Raw genomic sequence first — 24,153 nt, 5'->3', positions numbered from 1 at the left:
AACTGCAACATAGATTAGATCATTATTGCGAAATCACAGCTGCAGCAACACAGATTACTAATGCAAAATCAATACTGTAATGCTGATTAGATCAAGGGTGGATAAGGGTCCATCTATTTTTGGATTCTGTGGCAACTTTTAAACAAATTATTTGTATGGATGTTTTATTTTTTTAACACACAGTTCTAAAAACAATCACAAACAATGTAACAATAGTATAACTTTAATCATTCATTTGATATGACATTTTTGAAGCTGAGTTACAGCTGCAGACTTGCAGACTATTATCTTGAAGAAAATGATGGTTCAATACAGGTGTGAAGAATCATTGATTGGTATATACAGCCATTTGGAAAATTGAGCCAGTGTAATCATGCAGCATGCTCATTGGCCCACCAGACTGGAGTCATAGACCACTCGATTAGATAGTACTGGATAAGATTGTTATAAGACGGCAGCGTTTTGGCTTGTCTCTTTCTAGACTGAGTATCATCCTGCGTCCTCTCTCACACACCAGAGAAATGACCAGCCCTTTCACGTGGGAGAAAAGCGCAGAGCACATTGAGCTAATAACTCAGTATATCACAGTTCTAAAATATTAAAAAAGGACAAGAAAGAAAAAAAAAACCACACACTGAAAGCGTGAACACAAAAGCCCTCATTGTTACCCAAGAAAGGAATGTGTCTCTGGCTGTGTAGAAGGTTGAGTGGAATTCGGTTTATGCAACAAAGACAAAAGAGTGAGTGTGAGTTTTTGAATTCAGTCAGTAAGGAGAGAATGACCAGGGCCACTAATTTCATACATGTGGATATAATTGGAGGATTCATTTTGTTAAAACTGCTGGCATATGCTGGCATATGACTGACCTGGTGTTGACCACCTGTTGGTCTCTAGTAAACTTAGCCTTTACACTTTGGTCAATGGTCATATTGCTGTTAGAAGTTGCCATGGAAACATGTTCTCTTTCAAACCACTCCAACCAGCATAGAGTGCTAGCCCTATCACCCTTGTCACCAGGGTTTGTTGTTGGGGGTTATTATACACTGGGGGTTATTATACACAATAACCCCCAGCTGTAAAATGTAGCAGACAGAATGGTCAGTGCTTGGATGGCAGATCTTCAGGCAGGACTAGTGGTTGGAGTGGTCATGTTGATGGGTCACCATGGCAATGTCAGAACTGATTTTGAAGAATAGAGCTACATGGTACAGCTACATGGCATATTATCCTATTACTTTAAAAAAACCAGTTCATTATTTGTAGATATTGTTGATAAGGATAGCTTCAATATTAAAGGATGCAATAAATAATGTCCATGGTCAACAGTGCATAAAATATCAGTAATTGAGACTTTCTTCCATATACCATTTTTGAGTAACTAACAGGTGCATTGCTATAAAGTGTTTAATTCAATTTGTCACAAACATGCTTTGAGAAACCTGTAACACAATGTAACTTTCATCATCTTTTCCTTTTCTTCGATGGAAGACAGATGCTCTGGATGCAGACTGTCGTTAAAGTAAATGTTGTTTACATTTTCTAGATTTATGGCTTAGAGGATGTTATCCTTAACTTTAAAAGGATGTTGTTCCCATCCCATTTAAAAAATGGAAACTGGGAACCATTATGGGAAAACTAATGTATCTGTGTCCCTCAGAAACGGGATCCAGTTTCCTCGTTCACGTATTAAGTTCCCCTCTATTGTAAACGTGTACGTAATTTGATGTGATGCATTGATATTATTTAGTCTTACTCAGATCCGTTTCTGTGCCGGAGTTTCCTGCGTTTATTCTGTTGCACCTTCATTCTCCGGCTTCCAGGAAGTGTTCGCATGTCTGAACACAGATCGACGGCACATAACACCGCTGCCCGTAAAAGCTCATTTAGACCACGCGACTGAAATTAACACATAGGTGTACACAGGTAAAAGAGGCCACCTTCTATTCATTGTGGTAGACAGTGTGGCATCACCCAAAACACTTACTCGCTCGTATATATATATATATATATATATATTGCCTTTGGCACTAGTCTTCACATGCCCTATTCCACTCTGGCAAATATTTGACTGATAAATCACAGTGAAATCAATCCCTGCCATTCCAGGAACTTATTATCCACCTTGGTCTCCCAGAAACACAAATGCACATAGAAGGTACTCCTATTGCAAAAGTCAAATATTTGAGTTTTTTTTTGTTTTGTTTTGTTTTTGAGCTTTGCACAGAATGAAAGGTGAATATGCATGCTATTGTGTAGAGGTTTAGGTTTAGAATGGGACCCGGTGACTCTCAGCTAATGTGAGCTCAGGGATAAGAAATGCTCAGCTCCGAGCCTGGCGTATCCCTTCACAAGTGCCAGTAAATCTCAGCTTCTAACAAAACATACCCATAACCTCTCTGCCAACATGGCATCAGGTGTCAGAATTCTTTGTGTTGTATGATTATGAAAATTATAGGCACTCAATTGTCAGATCTAGAAGACACAGATTCACGCAATTGTTACCACGGACCGGTGACTTTGTGATGTAAAAGACTGGGAAGCAAATTAAATCTTGAGACGCCCTCTCCAATGCAGACATGTTCCCACTGATGTTTGCATGCACAGCTGTACAAGAATGACAATAAGTCGGGGCTTGCCTTTTGGATGCGGTCACAAAGACCCAATAAAGGCACACGCACCGTGAAGAATTCCTGTAATGACCTGTCTGCTCGGCTGCCTATGGTAACAGTCGAGCGAGCGCCATTGTGTAGCCGCTTGTTTACGACTCCTTCACCTGTCTGCTGGAAACCCCCAGTGCCTGCCTGCCTGCCTGCCTCTCTGCCATACCCCCCACCCCCTTCCCCCTCCCTGCAGGTCTTTCCACATCGAACACAGCATGTGCCAAGAAAAACAAAAAACAAGGAACGTCTGCCATTTGCCTAAGCGGGAAATTCACGACGCAAAGTAAAACAGTAACTATAATCGAAGTGGATTTGACCTTTTAGAGGGAAAAACACTAGCCTTGCCTTGTTTTTGTGGTGGTTCCATTTCTTTCATTTAGGAACTTTCACGTTAAAAAAAAGTTCCATATAATATTCAGTTCAGGTGCTGTGCAAAGTTAGGAATTATGAAGGTCTGTGATTATCGTTTTTCTGTAATGATTATCTATCATTACCAGCCTGAGAATTTCTTAATTTTCGCAAGAGATTGCGCAAATCCTGAAGAAAAACAGGTTTAAAAAAGAATAAACCTTCAAAGACTTGAGACACCTTGGCGTGTTTTCCCCATAGCACTATCTCTGTAGTTAAAATTCATATTTAGGTATAAAGTAACAGCCTATTAAAATATGACATTACATAAGGACACAAATAAAAACTCCCCCTATGTTTGAAGTCTCCAAATCATCTGGGCAGCTTCTGTGCTGTCCTTTGAAAGGGAGCAGCAAACATGCTTTGGCACGCTTCTCCTCACACACACCGCTGAAAGCGAAGCATTGTGGGGACAGGGGATTACTGAACTCCTGTTTTTTTTTTTTTTTTTAGGTGGGGTAATAGTCACAGCACCCATTCCAACGGCAGCAACACAAACACACACGCATTTCAAGAGAGTCTGACAAAACCAGAACTACATACCAGGGACAAGGCCAATTCCATTTCAATTCAGCCAATAGGAATTATATTTGCGAACTGAAAGATGAAGGATTTTTTTTGTTGTGTAATTCAGGACAGAATCAGAAACATCTTTATGAATTTAAATGAAATTTGCCCCCCCCCCCCAACCTGCTGTACACCCTCAGTCAGGCAGATTTGAGCCATTGGTCATGAATTTGAGCACACACAACTTTTTTTTTCTCCTTTTTCTTTTTTAATAAATTCAGTAACAGAACAACAGAATAGGACAATATAAATTCAGTATGTACAAAAGAGTGAGCTAGCCATCCCTCATTCCCAAATCGATCGGACTCGTTCGGCAGGACCCCCCACCCCCCCCGGGACACGAAACCGTGCGGACATCCTCAGGCACGGGCGATGGCTCGGGCACACCGGGGTCCTCGCCCGGCGCGTGATTTACCGCCACGGCGCGGCGCGGCGCGGGGGGGAGGGGAGGACCCACGCGTCTATTTACGGGCAGGAAGCAGGGGCGCGTGGGCAGGTACGTCCGGACCCGGCGGGTGACGTACATTCTGCCGCGCCGGGCGAGGACGGCGGTTATTGTCGTCGTCCCGTCAGAGCTCAGCTCAGAAACGGCCCGCGAACGTCGGGCGGGGGCCGGCGTGCCGACTGGACTCCGCTCTCACGGCGCCTCAATCGGACAGCGTGCGGCGAACCGTTGAAGACCCCGGTGCAATAAACAACGCCGTTCTTTATCGCACGCGGTGAGACTCCAAAGGCGTTGGCTGCTATTAAGCCCATTTGAATCATGTGTAAATTGAAATGTTCCTTTTTAACACTGAAAGCAGCAAAGCCCTTACGCTGCGCGCTGCGGAAGGGATCTGGGGTCGATTTGGGATGCAAATGGGATTTGCATTTTCATCAATTGGCGGCGCGACCGCTCAGCCAATCAGAAGCGAGCCCGAAGAGGACATCCACACAGAAGGGACACGCCGTGCCTCGGCTCCGCATGTCTCTAGAGCTCGGGTGTTGAGATGGCACACTTCGCACTAAAAGGAAAGGTTATCCTTCTGCGGTTTATAAATCTGAAGAAAAGCCATGCAGCTTTCTCCCGCAGCTTAACGGACGTGCTAAGGGAAGGAGGGACTGCACAGGGCCATTACCAGCTGCACAGCCAAAGACACAGCTCTGTCCTGAGGGTCCAACTGCCGGCTCAACTCTGGGCCATTTAAAGTGGAGGACTGAGCTTCTACAGCGCATTCAATTACTAACTTAGGAGATGGATGCTCTCCGACTAACAACTGTTTCCACCCCAACCCTCCCCAATCAAAAGAACCTTTTTTTTTTTTTTTTTTTTAGCAAATTGGGGAAATAAATCTGATTGGCCGCTTTAATTCCGGTATGACTGACCATTTCTGTATTAATACTGAGCAAGGAGTCCTCGTGCCAATTAAAGATCATTGCCCTTCAGAGGGAACGGACCTACGACCGCGACTCAAAATGACGCCGCCCAATTAAGAGTGTGTTTACCCAACCAACCTTTACAACTTAATCAAGTTAACCAATCAGACAATGGATGAAAGGCGCTTTGCGATTAGTTAGCGACTCAGATGTTAAACCGATCAAAACACAGCAGCATTCAGCATGAGAATGGGTCAAATAATTTAAAAAGCTAACATGCATTAAAATAGCTTTATTTTCAAAGAAATCAGATCCTGCATGCAGAAATCAATGATTCATTGACTTCTCCACTGGTGAGTGATTCACATCTCGTGATGAAAAAGCAGCAGAATTTTTCCCCATGCGAATGACACATGGTTTAATTCAGAAGTAGCCCTGAAAATGACATTGCATTCCTTCTACAAAACATAAATATAAACTGCTTAAAAATGTCTAAAAGAAATACAAACTTTTACAAAATAAAACCTATTTGCTTCTGAAAATCTTGAACTAGCGTATATAAAAATTATTATTTTTTTCACATATACAACAGCTTAGAGTCCCAACCTGAAAAAGGCAATAAAATATTTCTGACAGTTAAATTAATACCAAAAAAACAATTCTTGAACTAATAATCTATCAAACACTGAAATAGAGAAACATTAGTACTGGCAACTAGCATGGGTATTAAAAAAAAAAAAACATCCCACAAGGTATCTTCTGAGGTTAAAAACAGAAACCCTGATTTCCAGGGTAAAAAAAAAAAAGTTAATGGAACATTTCGGGGGGAAAATAATTTGGCATTTAAATATTTGGTAAATAAAAGTCTGCCAAGACAATGGCTAAGTACCAAGTTTTCTGTTTTTATTCAAATGGCTATATACAGATCCCTGGAGTAGAAAGTCCATGCGCAGCGTTTGCGTTATCGTTTCCGCTTTTGTAGCGCGAAAGGTCTTTAACTGCGCCACTTACGAGATCGGGGGGGGGATAAACGACAGCGGTAACGATGAGTTAGTTTGACGTGCGCTACGCGCAGCCTCCGGTAAAGGTGTGTCAAAGCTTGCCTTGTCCGTACTGGGTGGAACGTAGGCGTGCTCAACAGTCTGCGTTCTTGAGCGACCGTTGGTATATTCACAACCGCTGTCTTCACAAAGACACCTCGATTATATATATTTTTTTAAAGTTTAAAAACATCATTTAACGCGAGTCATTTATATCGTCATCATCGTTCGTTTATTTTTGGAAAAAGTGAGATTCCGTGAGATTCTAATTGGCAATAGGGGGGGGGGGGGTGGATTGCGTTTCGCCGCACATGGACTTTTTACAATTCCGTTACAAAGAATTCGTTACCATGACATCGTCGCCTGTAGCACCAGTGTTGACGCAAGCATCGGCGCCCACTGCACATTGAAATTACAGACTACCAGTGGTCAGCGCGGACGAGGAACAAGAAATGTCAGTACCGTCTTCGGTACCGTGCCAATTCACCGGAGGTGAAGGTCTCGATTAAATTCGTAGTGTTGCGTTACAGCGGGGAAGAGGGGGGGGGGAAACAGAACACGTGACACACTGGGATTCGCTGCAGGTTTAGGACATTAAAAAAAAAAAACCAAAAAAAAAAAACTTCAGGCCATTAAACCATCTTTCGTACCGCGCCAGTTTGGACAGCGGGAAGCCGTTCCATCGGCCCCTCCCTTCGTTATCTTGCGCGACGGGCTTGCATCCCGTCCCCTGGGTTTGATCAATTGTTGCATCTAATGGTTGAAAGCACGGAAAGTGTTTTTTTGGTTCTCCCTCCCCGACTGTGTGAGGTTGGAGAGCGGATAGTGGAGGTTGTTTCTGAGGCACTGTTGAAGGAGTCCTGAGAGAAGCACACAGTCTTACGCGTAGATCTCCGTGGTGGGAGCCTTGGTGTAGATGGGCTTCTTGCCCAGGTCGTAGCTGCCCTCGTCTTTCTTCTTCATGCGGTAGATGAGCAAGAGGATGAGGAGGATGGCGAAGAGCAGGCCCACTGCGCCCCCGGCGATCAGAGCTGAAGGAGAAATGGCGAGTGGTTAGGCATGCGAGCGGCGAGGTTCTCACAGAAAGAGATATCAGGATCCCTTACAGAAATATCATAGATGTCAGGATTCCACACAGAAACACCAGAGATATCAGGATCCCTCACAGAAATATCACAGATATCAGGATTCCCCACAGAAACACCAGAGATATCAGGATCCCTCACAGAAATATCACAGATATCAGGATTCCCCACAGAAACACCAGAGATATCAGGATTCCCTACATAAATATTACAGATATCAGGATTCCACATAGAAATATCATAGATATCAGGATTCCTCTCAGAAACATCACAGATATCAGGATTCCACACAGAAATATCATAGATATCAGGATTCCTCTCAGAAACAGAGATATCAGGATCCTCCTTGCCCAAAAATGATGTCTATGAAGTAGTCTGGCCTTGCGATGCGGGGGGGGGGGCTCACCTGCGAGGACCTCGGGCTTGCTGAACACGCCCTCCTCGCCGGCGTGGGCCATCAGCACGTTGGGCGGCGCGTTCTCTGGCTCTGCAGCCACACGCGGAACCACCTCGTTATTCCACACGCCGTCGTTGTCGTTGGACTTGGGCTTGGGCCACACAGGCTTATCCTTATCTGGGATATCGTTGTCAATCACATCAGGCTAAGGGGGGAAAAAAAGCAGGTGTTACACATGAATACATAAACATTCACGCATTACATTCAACATAAATGAGAAATAAATATTTATACAAATATAAAGTATAAATATAAAATATTAAATGATATGATAAGTATAGCAATGGTACCTTGGTGGGCATAACGTTGATCATTTCGTTGTCTGTTGGATAAAGAGAGCAATTAAATTGATTAATACAAAGAGAACAGAACAATGGCATTAATTAAATCCAACTAGGGCCCTGTGTTTGGGGTGCTGAAATAGGGCCCTCTCAATGTTATCAGTAAATCACAGTCACCCTAGTCAGTGATTTCAGTTATTAGTTTCATGACTAAACAATTTAACGATGACGGACTGTCAGCCAACCCCTTACCCAAATGTTAAAAAGTCAAAGAAACAAAAAAATTAACATCAACCTTCGAGGGCTAGTAGCAGTTCAGGAATCTGTAGTTCTTCACAGCGACATCAAAAAAAAGAAACACTTACCCCCATCTCCGGATCCTGAGAAGTCGTCCTCGTCGTCATCGTCCTCGTCGTCGTCGTCATACGCGTCGTACTCAGTATCTTCGTCATCGTCGTCGTCGCCGAAGCCGAAATCCCCGGATGAGACCGGCTCGTCCTGCGGCCCGTCGGTCTGAGACTTTATGGGCATCCACGTCTCCGTCTCCCGTACCTGCTGATCGCAAGACGCACACGCCCGTTAGAAGGATCGCGCTCCAGCCGTTAAAATCAAACAGGCCCAAACAACAGTAACCATCTGTGACAATAACCTGTGACACGTACTGAAATACTGTGTTTCATCCAGGTCATTACTGCATTAAGTCCTAAAATGTTTGCATCCATATTATCATCCTCGCATTTGGTTTTTGCAGGTCATACGGTCGGTCTGGTACGGCATTGCTCGTTGTCTTATCTACATGATAAGGGCTGGCTGAGTAACCGTGCGAGTCAGACACCAGTGCATCACCGGCAGGAATCTTCCAGAAACTCCTACGGGCCTTGAGCAAAAAGCACAAAGGGAGTGTGCGGCCGGACGGTGGGAAACTAAATGTTACCCCCCTAACGAGGTGGTTGTCCTTGGTACCGACTCGCACGCGGTTGCGTAACCTCTGCAGAGGGTGTGAAGGATTGCCGTAAATAATGCTTCTTAGCATGCTGTTGACTTTGTGAGCAGGCAAGCCCTTTCTGCGTAAATAAACGGTTCTTTTAATAGGATCAAGCGTGAAGCGTTTCCCCCTCTTTACTACAAGACAAGGGTGGATTTTTCCTTCTCAACCCAACACTTGAATAAGCCAAATTTTGTGCAAATATACAAGTCACTGTCCTTACCATATTTCAATAAAAATATTACAAACCTATTGCACAAGATTTACACTCCTGTGGAAAAAAAATCTATTTTGACTGATCTAAAATGTCGGCAGACACAAAGAACCAATTATTTTAATAAATCCGGTTCACCAGTCCTAGGGGAAATGTCTGTGTGGAGTTCGAAGGTCAAACAGGAAGCGAGTGATCTTTGCCCTTTTCTATTGGCTCCACAGGTAAGACAGGAAGCAGCTGACAGGGGGTGGGCCAAAGAGGCTAACTGTCTTCCTGATTAGCAGCTTGAGTGGCAGCCAGTCTCCCGCCAGTCTTTGATGGCGTTTTAATACGTTCGTTTTGTTCCCAGTTTTCACTTCCCCAAAAGCCCCAGGTGTGGTACTTGATGAAAGAGCGCTTATTTGTGGAAAATTCCAGCTCTCATTGGTCGGCCCTTCCACTTGTTGACTTGCACAACTTTTTGCACAGCAATTACACTGAATCCATTCATAGAGCTGGACATATACTGAAGCACCGCAGGTTAAGTACCTTGCTCGAGGTTACAACGGCACTGCCCTGCCCGGGAATCGAACCAGTTACCACTCCAGATAGACAGCTGTTGCTCAAAGACCTCGGTCTCGCTAATCACATTAGCGCGCTTTAAACCGTTGCCGATGGGGGCCAATCGAATTATCGGCAGCAAACGAGATTAAAGGGAGCCGCCTTTGTGAGCGAGGCATTTACATTTCGCAGAGGGGGGACCGGGGTGAAAAAGTGTGAAGTGGAGGATGGGGAAAGGGGGAGGGGGGGGGGGGCGCGTGGCGGCAGCGGAGGATTCCTGAAGCACATTTAGGCAGAACGTGTTTGGGCTGAAAGCTGCCGCCTCGAATGCGCGCCCCGTCAGATAGCATCGGGCGGTCGGGTTAGGGGCCGGTTGCCGAGCGATGAGGCGGCGGCGGCGGGCACGGGCCGCTGGTTAAACCGCACCTGGCCCGGCTGCGCAAACACGCGCTCCGTCTGCGATTGAAGCGACAGTCCTGCATTATTCATTGTTCCTCTGCGCTGGGGGGTGAGGGGGGGGGGATCGCTTCTGCATGACTGCACACGGCTTTCTGAGGACTCTGTTCTGGGAGCCAGGTGGTCCACAGACCGCCCGCTCTTTTATGTAAACTTTACAAGACTCCTGTCTTTAAAATAAACATATTTCTTAATAAAATAAAAATGTTCAAATAAGCAGGGTGTTTACAGATCAGCGATTCTACACAAGTCAATGATTCTCTACACTATGATGGATAGTAGGCCAGTTGTGTACGAGGTCAGTGTGGTTTTATTCTTCACTTGGAGGATGCATTTAATGTGGGGGGGTTGTAGTACAATCTGTTTTTGGAAAGGGATGAAATCAGCCACTGCAGTGCGGTCTTTCAAAGTCCAATCTGCAGTCATTTGTGAGCTTTCTGAATCTACAGCAAGACCGACTGAGGTGAACTTTTTGTAAAGCAATGTTGATCTTCTCGTACAATGTGCTCAAAATCTAAAAGGACTTTCAGTGCTCAGGCATCTGAACACGGTGTTCATCTCAACAAAGGCCCTCCACACAGGTGTGGTTGGTCACCTTCTCCTGCCTTTTCACTTCCTCTCGAGAATAAAGACATCCTGTTCCAGTCTCCACTTCTGCACCATGATCTCTATTCTACGGTATGTCACATTCACCATGATCTCTCCATTCTACAGTATGCCACATACAGCATGATCTCTCCATTATACAGTTCACCCCAAACACCATGCTCTCCATTCTACAGTACGCCCCATTTGTGGAATGAGCCATTTCAGCCAATTAAGTTCCATTTGGCTTCAAGAATTCACAGCATATCCACTAAATCCATTCCTTTTCAGACACACCTGAAACGTCTGCGAGTGCGATTTCACAATAGCGAAAACACGCTCAACATGGGCACCAAAGACAAAGGACCAAGGACCAGAGCATCTACTTCCCCTCTGAAGGAGGATCGAAGCTTCTACTGCTTTTGCGTTTTGTTTTGGCTCAACGGCTCACAGGTTATACGGGGTGAGAGCCGGGCATTCCTCCTTCCCTGCCGGAAGCATTCAGACACACAAAAAAAAACAAAAAAAAACACAACCCTCGAACAAAAAAAAACCCCCCACATTCCTGCTCCAGTGTTGACTCTGTGGAGCCACCACGTTATCATGTTTTTTCTCAGATCACCCTGACAACACGCAGGCCTGCGTAAAGGGAATTTCAGACGTGAACATTTGACACAAACAAGTAAATTCTGTGCACACAAAATTCAAATGCAAAGTCCATGAGAGAACCGCTTCAGGCTGCTCCTAGTCCTATCAGTAAGACAGGGGCGGTTGAAGTGTTCAAAAGTTCAAATGCGTTCCCCGGCAACGCTGTGGACCAGCGAGACGCATTACCCACAATTCAGGCTCTCATCTGTTAGAAACGAGGTTCCCAGAGCCAGCTACCGTGTGCGATTGAAACGAACGAACAGCTACGGTCGAAAACGAGAACGCGAAAGGCCTAGCCGGCAAAATGCATCTGGTACATCTACATGCCAACAGCCCAAGTGAGCGGCCTTTGATTTGCCTTCATGGCCAAAAGACAAAATCAGCGGTTAAGAACGCGGATGTAGCTAATTAACGCTGGAGTGCGGCTTTGTTCCCCTGAAAGCCCCGATTGGGGCACAACACCTGCTTAATTCTGTTAACCGCAGGAATCATCACACAACCAGCGCCTCGCCATTTTCAGGGCGGCCATTACCACACAGCCGCCGCTTCAGTCCCTTAATGGCGGTAGGCAAACACTTCGCAGGCAGCCTGCATGTTTGCTTACCTTGGCGTACGACCCTTTGAAACAACGGCAGGCTATATTATGTTGAAGGCATAAACTTGTGTTCAGCAAGTACACGTTATCAGAAGTTGCATAACAAAAAAAGATCCAACATAAATCAGACCAAGTTATAGGCTATATGCTTGAACAGACTATTTGTGGCCTATTAGAATCAGACTTAGTTACAGTGATGTGCCCAACTCAGCAATGGCATTTTATCACTTGGCCTTCCACTGAAGGCAGTCTTCGTCGCTCTGGTTACCACACACGCGTTTCCGATTCAAAAAGCAAGGAGAGCACAGCGGTGGACATTGGGCCTATTTTGAGCCATTTTCAGGCCCACCCGTTTCCAACGCTCACTGCGAGCCACTGTAGACCACCCGTTTCCAAGGCGACTGCTTGAGAAGAGAAAGGAAATCAAACCTAATCGCTCAGAAAGGTAGACCTACGCTGATTCTGCATTGGCCTCTGTAACATTCATTTCTTATGAGGCGATGAGGAGAAACCACATTCCTATCAATGCTGCACCTGCCATTTTAAGACGGGGGACAGGCGCACCCCCTCCTTGATCTTTTCAGTATTTTGGTTACTGCTGAGCCGGGGCTGTGGTCTTTGATACAGAGCAGCAATGAAAGCACCCACGGGCCTGTAGGAGTCGATGCGTGCTGAAACTAGCGTGGTTTCCCCATTCTTTCAGTTTCCTCTCAAGCTTTGAAATGTCAGGCAGAAACACCGCACACAGAAAAAGTCCCCACAGCTCATGACGAGATGATTTGATTAAAGGAAGCAACCTTTAAAAAGAGAACCGTAGAACTTTCCCGTCAGGCGAGAAGAAACTGTTCGGCTCTTCCCCGTACCATCAACCACCTGTGACTAGCACTAACAGCGAAGTCAGGACTCGGCAAGCTACTGAGAACAGAAGTGCTAACCGCACAGTCAGAAACACTACTGCTAACAGCATAGTCAGAAATACAAACGCTAACAGCACAGTCAAGACGATCACTGCTAACAGCACAGTCAAGAAGTCCACTGCTAACAGCACAGTCAGGAACACAAACACTAACAGCACAGTCAGGAACACCACTGCTAACTGCACAGTCAGGAACACAAACACTAACAGCACAGTCAGAAACACCACTAACCACACAGTCAGGAACACCAATGCTAACGCACAGTCAGGAAGCAACACTAACACACATAGAACCTAACACACAGTCAGGACACCATCTAACAGCAAGTCAGAATCACTCTAACAGTACAGTCAGAACAAACAACCACGTAGAACACCAGCCAACAGTAGTCAGGAACACAAACGCTAACAGCACAGTCAGGAACACCAGTGCTAACAGCACAGTTGGACGAGGCCCATAATGCTCGCAGCCTGCAGTTCTCCACTGGGAGGCGGTTGTAATGTAAATGTGGCAAACAGCCAAGTGAAAACTGCTGTTGCCAAAACGAAGAGGTGCCGCATTACGGATGACCTGTCCGCATTGGTCCCCAATGGGAAAGCACTGAATGCTTGCTTAGCACACAGCATAAGGTCAGCCAGCTTGCACGGATTACAGTTTACATATGAAATGTCTACAATTACATTTTGATACAATGTGGGTCTGGCGTGCTTGCACATGTATTGCCTTGACTACAGACGTGTCGTTAGAACAAAACATTTTTAAAGCTGACATTTACTGATAGTGTACCGAAGCCAGCCTATATGGTGCTTGTGGAAAAGATATGTTCTCATTTTCTAGTGACTGAAGAGGAAGAGAGACACCAGGCAGAGATGATGACAAGAACTGGAATGTCAGTGCACCTGTATCACAGCATACGTGGTAGAATGTTAGTTCATACAACAACATGAAAAAACTAAGATTAAGGGTATGGATTCTATGCTACAAAGGATTCCTATAGGTGCTATCAGGCCATTGCGTTTCCAAGATAAATGAGCTGGGATCAAGTTGCTGAAGGAATTCCTTAAGCTTGCCTGAGGTATGGCTGACCTAAAGCAGGTTTAGAAAAGGGCATCTTATGTTCAGCAGGGTAGTTCCTTAAATAATATATCTACACCAGTGCTGTCCTCAACAGTACCAGAACTACTTTAAAGCCATTTCAATCACTGCTGTGGAAGTCCAAAGGAACTCTGAGGTCAGATCAACCCAGTACACAATGTCAGACGATTTTCAGAAGGGGTTGGTTGTGTTCACGTCTGTGGCAATGCTGCCGGGTGCCCAGGCGACACACAAATTAACAAATTAGCCGGCCCAATCTTGCCTTAACATAGTGGGTTCAGCAACCCCCCAGGAACAAAATCCCTCCCATCTGCTAGCAAATTCCCCAGCATATGCCCCCTTTCAGATAATGGCCGCCTGTTTACGTAGCTCCAAGAAAGGCTCGGGAAGGGACCGGGGCACAATGGCGAAATATCTCCTTACAGTTTCTGATAAGGGACCTCCTCCAGCTGAAGGTCAAAAGTCCAAGGTCTTTCAGTGTTTTCCATACCTGCGCTACAGGGTTTTTTTTTTCTTCTTCTTCTCTGCAAAGCACTGTTGACCAAAGGTTGCAACATAAAACCAAGCCAACCACAAGCACAGAGGTTTTCTTTCCTCACAAAAGAGAGAGAGAGAGAGAGAGAGAGAGGAGGAGGAATGCGAGGTTTGTATTGCAAGTGTAATCCAGCATGGTTGTAAACTGAAAAATGCCTATAATGTTCCGTGTAGATTTTTCAATTTGTGAACTGGATTCTGTGAAGCGGCTGATGGAATCGCCCCCCACCACCACCACAGTGACTTGGGACCGTGCCCCTACACTGGCGACAGGGGTGCAATGCACCCGCCCGCCCTCCGGAAGGACAGACGGACGGACGGGCGCGGGCCCCCGCCTTTAGCACGTATACCCCACGCTCGCCTGTCGGGAGAGCGCCAGATTCCTTCCACCTTCGCCGCTCTATTAATAGCGCCGCATTTCCAACCTTCTCAAATGTGAGAGAGAGAGAGAGAGAGACAGAGAGGCGCTCGTCTCCCTGTCCCCTGCGCCCCTGCGCACCGAACGGCATTTTGACCGCGGGAGGACGCGCGGACGAGGACGGGCAAATTCGTGGAGGCCCAACGAACGCGAGCGATGCACAGTTCTGAGCAGTTCCAGTGTTCTGGAGCGCTACGGAAGTACAGCTGGTCCTGGTCCCAAAATCCGCACGAGCCACAGCTGTAACGTCCATCGCCCGGGGTTATTTGGACATCAGTAAAGTGGCGTCGGTGGAAAAAAAACAACTGCAGAACAAATCGTTTGAGTCACGTTTACTGGCGGTGGGCTGAGTCATGGGGCCAGAATGCAACCTGGCGGTTGACTAATCCCAGTGGAGCCGGTGGAGACTCATCCCCGCGTGTCCGAGGCTTGTCCGGTCCCGCGCGGGCCTCAGGTGATTCACTGCTTTAGCTGGGAGATCAGAAAGTCAAATTTGCCCCCGCCCGAGCGCTCTGGAAGTCCTCTCGTGACTAATCGCATTCCCTCGGTGGCGGGTCATTGCATCGCTTGTGCAAGCAGAAGCGTTTCTGGACAAAAGGCAACGGGCCGCACGGAACGTAATGGCTCCGCTCTCATCTTGTGCTCATTTGCTGGCAGTTAAACTTTTTTTTTTTTTTTTAGATGTTTTTTTACTGAGCAGTACATTCACCCCCTAACACAAGCACACAAAGCAGTAATCCCCTCAAAGACATTAAACTGAAGGGATTTATTTTGTTGAGCCTCTTTTCCAGTCTGCACCCCCAGAGCAGCACTGGAATACTGATTATTAGCCAAACTGAGGTTGATTTTTAGCACTGATTAAGAGCCAAACTGAGGTTGATTTCAGCACTGATTCAGAGCCAAACTGAGGTTGATTTTTAGCACTGATTCAGAGCCAAACTGAGGTTGATTTTTAGCACTGATTAAGAACCAAACTGAGGTTGATTTTGGGCAGTAAAACTCCCTTCTCTAAAGGTCTCCATTCCCTTCAGTCTCTCGGATGATTTATCTCTGAAAACACTTTGAGCAAAGAAGTCTTTGTTCTTTTTTTTCTGTGTAACTGAATTAAAGCACCTCAGGCCAAACTGAGAGTAAATGAATTTCCCTCATGACAAACTGACGTTTTTGAGAGGTGCTCATTTCCAGATTTAACACCTGGACAGTGTGGGTGGCTCATTTAACCATCGGCATTTAGGGGAGTTTTGATTTCATCTGCAGAAGGCACCATGGTAAGGCAGCCATTTTGTGACTGCACCAGTGGTGGGGGGGGGTCAAAAGCATGAAACCAATTAATTTGAGATGGCTACTATGGCTACAGCCACACTGAGGCCAGGACTCTACCATTATCGCTTCCTCTCATTGAGTAGTGAAAAATGCACTGGTGACGCATACAAGCACCCAATATTAAAACAAACAGAAAATTACGATCAGTCCCCATCTTCCCAATTCAAGAAGGTCGGCTGTACTTGTGCCTTGCAAATGTGGCCAACGACTTTGAAACCGGCAAAGTGAAATAATAAAATTCTTAACTCCTTTAGCCCGAGCTGGGAACAAAACCCTCTCTCTCGCTGCCAACATTCCACCCTGCAAAGGGATTTTATAGCCCAGTGGACAGCAATGCCGCAGCCATAATTACATCCTGGTGAAGTATTTATCATGTTCTCGCCGCGGCCTTTCACTGGCATTGAATTCAGCCCATCAGGCAAAAAAAACAGCCTCATTCTCGTGCAAATGACCTCGGGACGCTTTATGCAAGAACCGCATTCCAACCGCACGCTGCAAAACCGCGGAGGACCAACGGACGGCACCGGTCATCCTGAAAGCTGACAATGGCCGATGGGGAGAAACAGGTCGATGCCCGGGCATTTCAGCGAAGAGGGGAAGCTTTTAGCGGTTCACTTGCAGGAAAGCGTCGCCACTTTCCCTTCGAGAGTGCGGCTGCGGCGGCCAAGGGCATCGCCTCCGGCTCCGGTAACGGACGCGATGCGGGACGTAATGGATACGGTGGGAGAGGGGAAATGCCGAGCGTTTTGTCGGCTGGCGATCCTGGGCGCAGGACGGAATGAAAAGCAGCGCAGCAAACATGGTCTCGCTCGCGGCGCAGAGAAAATTCCAGCAGACCGGCTGGGTTTGTTACATTTGACTACACAAAACAAAACGGGCGGGGTAAAAGACCGAAGAGTGGAGCAGCAGCAACGTTTCTGCTCGAGCCTCTCTCTCTCTCTCTCTTTCTCCGGCCCGCTGGACGGGCGGGAGGGCCGATGAAAAAAGCCGGGACCATTTAAATCCGCCCAAGTGTGCGAAATCCCACAAGAGGGCCGGTCAAGGTCAGCAGGGGTCAAATTCCAGAGGAAAACGCGAAAGGGAGCGAGGCCGGGCTTCGGCGGGGCCCTGAGGAATGTAACAGACTCCATTCTACGCTCAGTGGTGCTTGAAAGTCTTGCTGAATCCAAAAGGCCATGTGGGGTCTTTTGATGTGTACGCAAGAACAAAAATCCCCTTCGGGAAAGGAGAGGAAACCAGCCCCAGCTATTCAACGACCGAACAGAGGCATTTTCACCCACCTCCGGTTTTCACTCCATACTTGGATGTCGCTCAAAACCGCTCGCTTAATTGAAGTTTAAGACTAAGACTGAGACCATCTGATGTGTTGTCCGCTTAGCCTCGTGTAACGCAGATCACAGAGCAATTAACCAAGCTACTGGGCTAATAACAAGAATACAGAATGGAGTATAGCCCTGGTGTGAACTTAGTCGTAGCTGGATGGCGAGCACTCAGACAAAAACTCCCCTGTCTCTTGTGCAGATGGTGAGGGTGTGAGGTACGCGTATCCAGGAAGGTTGTTATACGGCCGTGGAATTTAACTGCATCTGTCCTTGGCTGCAAAGTCGGCCAGTCACACGGGTGGCCTCTGTTCTCCTCCCATCCCATTCCATTCTATTCTAGCACAGACCCGTACTCACGACAAGGAGAACATTTGCACACAGAAGCACAACTCCCAACGGTCCTAAAGAAATGGTCTAAAAACAACAGCATGATCAGGTGGTCCAAAGCAAACAAACAGGCAACCAACTTTACAACAAACATACCATTGTTTGGTTGACATCATTACACTAAATTTTAGCCATTAGGGGGTTGTTATTATAATCAAGCCCCCTAATCTGCTGCTGTGTTGTGGCATTTCACAGTAATGGAAGATTCCAGCAAATCCTATCATTCCCTTGGAGCACTCAATGATGACGCAACGAGAAGACAATTCCAATTTAAGAGTTTCCAAATGGCCGGTAAACCCTTATATGGAAATCCCATGGCACAGAAAATGTCACTCGGATGTCACAGAATCAAACATGCATTTTAAACGCAGGGCTAGGTTTTTTTTTCAGATTGGGGGGGGGGGGGGGGATTCTCCTCCTAAAGCTGGAGCTAACAAAATTATTTGGGGTTAATCATGGGACACTACTGCTAGAGGAAAATGGACGCGAGAGTTAAAGGTCCAGGGGTTATATGATCAATTTAAAGGCAACGTTGGACTTCCTACGAAGCTCACTGCATCTTTCAAAATAATTACACACCACAATCTTGCGAATCGGCAAGCAAAAACACACTTGACAGTCGCATTTCGTAGGCAAAATTAGCAACTGTGACAGAGGCGAACTAGTCGTCCTTAGCCATGATCCTAACTAGCGAGTTAGCTAGCAACCCATCCATCCTCCAGCCAGTTGACAGATAGTAAGATATTTTCTTGAGTTCTTCACACAAAGACTATCCAGCAAACTAGGATTTCAGCTGAATTTTCCCACAACACTAGCGACATTGTATGTTCAAAACAGCAGCCACTAGGTTATCAGGACACTGGTCATTATGGTAAAAACCCCTCGCTAGCCTAGCCAAACCTAAAACCTGTAGCTATGTAGCCGACTAGCCTGCTTCCGAACTATAGCGATGGCGGGACGGTAATTAGTAGCTAGTCCGTGTCTGGACATTGGCTAGCAAACGAAGGCCTTTCTACATTTTGATTTAGTTTAGTGACATTCTCTTCAATAGTCTACTGCAGTTATCCTTAAAAAGCATTAAAACAAAGTTAGATAGTAGACTAAACTACTTTTTTTTAACACCGAAGGTCACAGCTAGCTAGTTGCCACATCCAGCCATGTCGCATGGACGCAGCAAATGAAACATTATCAGCTGGGCAACAACATTGTAATACTTGCTAGCAACTAAACGCACACAGTAAACCAGATAGGCTACAGTAGCATTTTTTCCAATATTACTATCGGTAGTATAAAACAACTACGATGGCGAGCACATCTACCATGTTAGTCCAGTATGATGGCTATCTTAACAGTAAGCGAAAAACTTTCAGAGTGGTCAAATCCGCACAAAAGACCCACACGACCGTGCTAAATAAGACGCAGGCTGGCTAACGTTAGCGAATCATGTTTGGGCACTTGCCAGTTAGATTCTTTAAATAGCAGAATTAGACTGTAATAGGAGAGGAATTAAATTAACTAGCTAGCTCAAAAACAATCGTATTTCTTACAAACGACTAGTCATAGTACGTGTTGGAAAAGGAGAAGCTAATTAGCGAAATGACTTCGATTTACTTACCGACTCAGCATACACCGCCACGAATAAAAACAACAGGAGCCAAACTTTTTGCATGTTTCCCGAATCTTCGTATCAACAGGTAGTTAATGATAGCTTAAATTTGCTGGTATAAACCTTAAAATGAGCTACAGAAAGTGGCTTCCAGATAACGTACGATTGATGGTCCCTAAAATAAAAAATCTCACTGTTTCTATGACACTTTTATAACTTAATCCTTTATATACCTATCCTACGCAATAGCTTTTATCGACTGGTGAGAACTTTAAACTGAACTCCCTATATTTTCGTCGTGCAACGTGACTACCCCTCCCCTCACATGAACAACCACCAATAGGAGCCATAGCTACTTTCCTTTCGTCACAACCGTTACCGTAAATGCGTCCACTGGGAGCAACACATCTTACTACGTTTTATTAAAAACATATAGCGTGAAATTACTGATGTTTTCATTTGTATTCTACAAAAGTAAAAATACCATGTGTCACATCAGTTGAGAATGAATGGCATCAGTTATTTGTTACTTACTAAAACCTATAGGCTAAATTATAAACTTTGTTGATTCACATAGTGTTCCTAAAACCTTTTTTTCATAATAAAAGGTATTGTTTAAGTATAATAGACTTGTTGAACAGGCAGTTTGGATTTATTTGCTGGACAGGTGCGACGGCTGGATATTATAATTTCACGATAAATTGGCCTACATATAACAGTTTCCCTTTCACTGTTAAAAAAAGAATATTGGTGATAACAATTTGGTAATAGGTACAGAGTTCCATTAACAGACCATTCCCACTGAGCCTCTATTTCAATATAGTTACATTACATTTCTATTTCGGTTCGTTTTCTGACGATAGAAAACGAACAACTTTCCCGGCAAACGCCTGTAAGGAAATTAGGTGGCGACTTTCAATTCTCGATGGAAATTTCAGTGACGCAATCTTCCGGAAAATTCTTACTTTGGGGAACTCCCCTCCCCAGATGCGTTAGAAAAATGAAACGGTAGGCCTACTTCATAGTTATAGCTAAGTCAGAAGGCACTTTTTTTTAAAGATCAGCAGGGGAAGTTAGAAAACAATAACACAAAGCGAGACACTTTTGACCTGAAGTTCTTTAACTTTCTTTGTCTTCGTTTTCGCTTTCTCATATTGTACTGCGGATGGCAGTAGAACTTCCTACCTTTGTAATAATAGCCTAGCAGTGCATAGACATATTATACGTAACATTATTACTTTTTGCTTTGCAATTTTGTGATTGACCTGTACATTAGTTTCGTATCTTAAAGCAATACATTTGCGACTGGAATCTAGCTGATCGATGTAACACATTTTTTTAAAATAACGATCACTGGCCACTGGTGATCAATATTGTTCTACAGCAGTGTTCGAATTACGCCGGGGACTGGGGGGGTCTGACCCCCCTAATTAAGTCGAAACATATATCCTTCTTACTTGTAATCTTAAATATTACAATATATTTCCCATCAGTGGGGTCACTAGGGTTGGTGTCTAGTGACGCCACTGATGGGAAATATTGTTGTTTTTACCTCTTTTGAGGGGGTCGAAGTCCTAATCCCCGCCGTAATTCGAACACTGATCTACAGAATCTGAAAAACAGATTGGCACCCCCGCACCTCAGTTCCGAATGGGCACGCAGTCTCTTGGGATCAAAGCTTTTTTCAGCACAAAAGGAGAAAAAACCCTTTCAAACGAACGGGAATGAATAGAATTGGGCGGGTTCCCTTAAAATTCCAGTTAAGAATGACATTTTTATATATGACTTAAGCAATGGAGCTAAGGGGTAGTAACACGATGAAGCAACCATGTGTTCAGCTGCAAAATACAGCGCAAATTAGTTGTCCTATCAGAACAGTACTGGAGCTCTTTAATTTTCTACACGCAACACTGGAATTAATTAATAACCTATTTAAATGTCCGATGCTAATTTAAATTGAATTAAACTACCCATTGCACAGCATGATTATTTAAATAAAATCTTTTTTATTTCTGCAGACACTGAGTGATAAACCACTGCCATAAAGTGAACTTTTGGCCTATTGTGATCAACTGTAAGCAAGTAAAATAATAACTTTTTTTTATTTATGTCTTGTGCCAATTTTTATCTCTGCAAATATTGAATTGCATTGTACTTTTAATTTAATGAACCAATGATCTATAGTCATCAAATGCCAAGAGAGGTTTTTTTCCCCAACCCATTAGCCTATATTTTCCTTCTTTACATTTTGTTTTTGTTATGTATGCACTAAGAATTTTGAAGAAATTGACCAAGTTCCTGTTTTAGTTCGCTTTAATAACTTTGTATAAACATACAGTTATTAAAGCATTTAGCAGCAACGCTGTGGTTTGTTCTAGCCAGGTTTAACCTGCCTGCAAAGATTAGCAGTTGAGTTGGCATGAATCATGGCCTTTGATTAGAATTCCACCTACTGCAAGCCCTTTTATCATTTATTAGTGTGACCGGATTCACATTACAGATAGCATAAACGGTGAGTTAGAGGTTCCTGGGAAGGATCATATTGCGAGATTTGTTTTTGCTGTGTGATTATTATTATAATGACTGTGTGTTTTATTAGAGAGTCCTAAAAGATTTTTTTTTAAAAGGCAGTATATGCAACGGCCCTTTTGCACAGTCACACGCAGATAAGGGGTTTTCTCACTTGCTTGTGTGGTTAGAAAGTCATTGATGTCCTTTGTGATTTGCTGTATTATACACATTTAAGTTTAAGGCTTGTAGTTACCTGCGTTATTCAAACCTCCATGAAGAGACTTAGTGAGACAAACAATTGTGATCTGATGCTGTGTGACTGCAGTCAGAATGTGATTGGTCAGAACCATCTGAAAGGCAGAAATGGCAATCTCTTCCTCATTTCTCATTTAAAAAAACTCATTTTAATAAACTCTGTTGAATATCTCCACCCTTATAAACTGTTGCTGATGTCCTCTGCCACAGCCTGATTCTGCCAAGAGCTGGAGAACAGAAAGCCGGACTCTGCTAAAAGCATGACTGTAGAGCAATGATAACAGCTCTATCAACCCATATTTCCGAAGTTAGTTGTTGCAGCTTGGCACTAGATCACCTTAACAAATGAATTCACGGATGAACTAGTTTTATTTCTTTCATAACCCTGAGTATTGGGGACTGAAGCAAAGAGAATGTTCAGGTTCTGGCCCTGTAGGAGTGTAGTATCATGATCCCAGGTGGACCGATGTTGACATGTTTGACTACATCCATCCATTATCTATACCCTCTTATCCTGATCATGGGGGGTGCTGGAGCCTATGCCAGCGTGCATTGGGTGAGAGGCAGGAATACACCCTGGACAGGCCACCAATCTATCGCAGGGCACACACACCATTCACGCACATATTCATACCTATGGGCAATTCAGAGTCTCCAATTAGCCGACCTGCATGTTTTAGGACTGTGGGAACCCGGAGTACCTGGAGGAAACCCACGCGGAGAACATGCAACTCCACACAGAAAGGCCTTGCTGTGAGGCGACAGGGCTACCCACTGCACCACCGTGCCGCCCCTGTTTGGCTACAATGCATATCAATTTAACTTTGTTCAAATGTTTGTTGTTGTTTGGTTGTGGTTGGGATTATTCCTGCTGTAGTTGAAAATGTAAGAGTGCCAATGTATATGGTAATGTTGAAACTAGAGTAATTATGTACAGGTAATCAAAATTAGAATTAGATATCCAGGGCACATTATAGAATTATAAGGTGTGAACATCCAGTTGTAAATGCAGCATTCAGCATGGTCACCCACCATCTACTCATCTCCACACGGGCTGAGATGGGCATTTCTGGGACTGCCCTTTCTTGTTTGCCTGCTATCTTGCAGATAGGTCCTACCAGGCTGCCTGGAAGGTCTGTCTGTCTCTGTCTCTGTGCCTCATCTACTTGTTACAGGAATCCTGCAGGGATCTGTATTGGGGCCTCTTCTGTTCTCCATTTACACCAAATCTCTTGGCTCAGTCATTACTTCACATGGCTTCTTTTATCACATCTCAACATGGATAGCCATGCATCACCTGAAGCTGTTGTACAACATCAGGAGGATTTGACCATACCTGACCATGTACTCCACCCAGTTACTCGTCCAGGCCATGGTAATCTCCCATCTAGATTACTGCAATTCCCTTATTGTAACCCACCAGCCTGTGCCATATAGCCACCGCAACTAATTCAAAATGCTGCTGCTCGACTTATCTTCAACCTTCTAAAGTTCTCGCATGCCACTCCCATGCTGAGGCCACTCCCCTGGCTACGAGTTGCAGCCAGGACCAGGTTCAAAGTCCTGACTCTAGCCTGCACTGCAGCCAACCGGACAGCCCTGGCCTACCTACCGGATATGATTCAACCTTGCACGCCAGCTCGACCACTCTGCTCGGCTGCAGCGGCGAGACTTGTACTTCCTGCCATCCGGGTGAATGGTTCTCACTCATCCTGACCGTGGAGCTTCTCCACCCTGGCTCCCCAGTGGTGGAACAAAGTCCCCATTCCTCTACGAACCACTCCGTCACTGCCCATTTTCCACCATAGTCTGATGACACATCTCTTCAGACTGTATCTTGACTAACCCTAGCACTACTCTGCAGCATTGCTCCCAATCTCGGTCACAGTCTTATATCACTTGTATTC

At 45.1% G+C, this 24,153-nt stretch overlaps 1 protein-coding gene across 2 annotated transcripts; it reads right to left on the bottom strand.

The window, feature by feature from the left end:
• Positions 1–4,967: 4,967 nt before the first annotated feature.
• sdc4 (syndecan 4) lies at positions 4,968–19,760 on the bottom strand. Of its 2 annotated transcripts, none has more exons than XM_064304040.1 (5): positions 19,490–19,760; positions 8,221–8,410; positions 7,865–7,896; positions 7,524–7,719; positions 4,968–7,063 (listed from the first exon to the last, which is right to left on the bottom strand). In XM_064304040.1, the coding sequence occupies exons 1-5, from the start codon at positions 19,541–19,543 to the stop codon at positions 6,912–6,914; spliced, it is 624 nt and encodes a 207-aa protein (XP_064160110.1). In that variant the 5' UTR covers positions 19,544–19,760; the 3' UTR covers positions 4,968–6,911. The 2 variants fall into 2 exon arrangements, with proteins under 2 accessions (XP_064160110.1, XP_064160111.1); XM_064304041.1 differs by having other exon boundaries at positions 8,221–8,407; positions 19,490–19,758.
• Between the last annotated feature and the right edge of the window lie 4,393 nt (positions 19,761–24,153).

Source organism: Anguilla rostrata, chromosome 13 (assembly GCF_018555375.3).
Source record: "Anguilla rostrata isolate EN2019 chromosome 13, ASM1855537v3, whole genome shotgun sequence".
NCBI classification, from domain to species: Eukaryota; Metazoa; Chordata; class Actinopteri; order Anguilliformes; family Anguillidae; genus Anguilla; species Anguilla rostrata.
The sequence above is the reverse complement of the archived record's forward strand: the minus strand, read 5'-3'. Positions and strand labels throughout refer to the sequence as shown.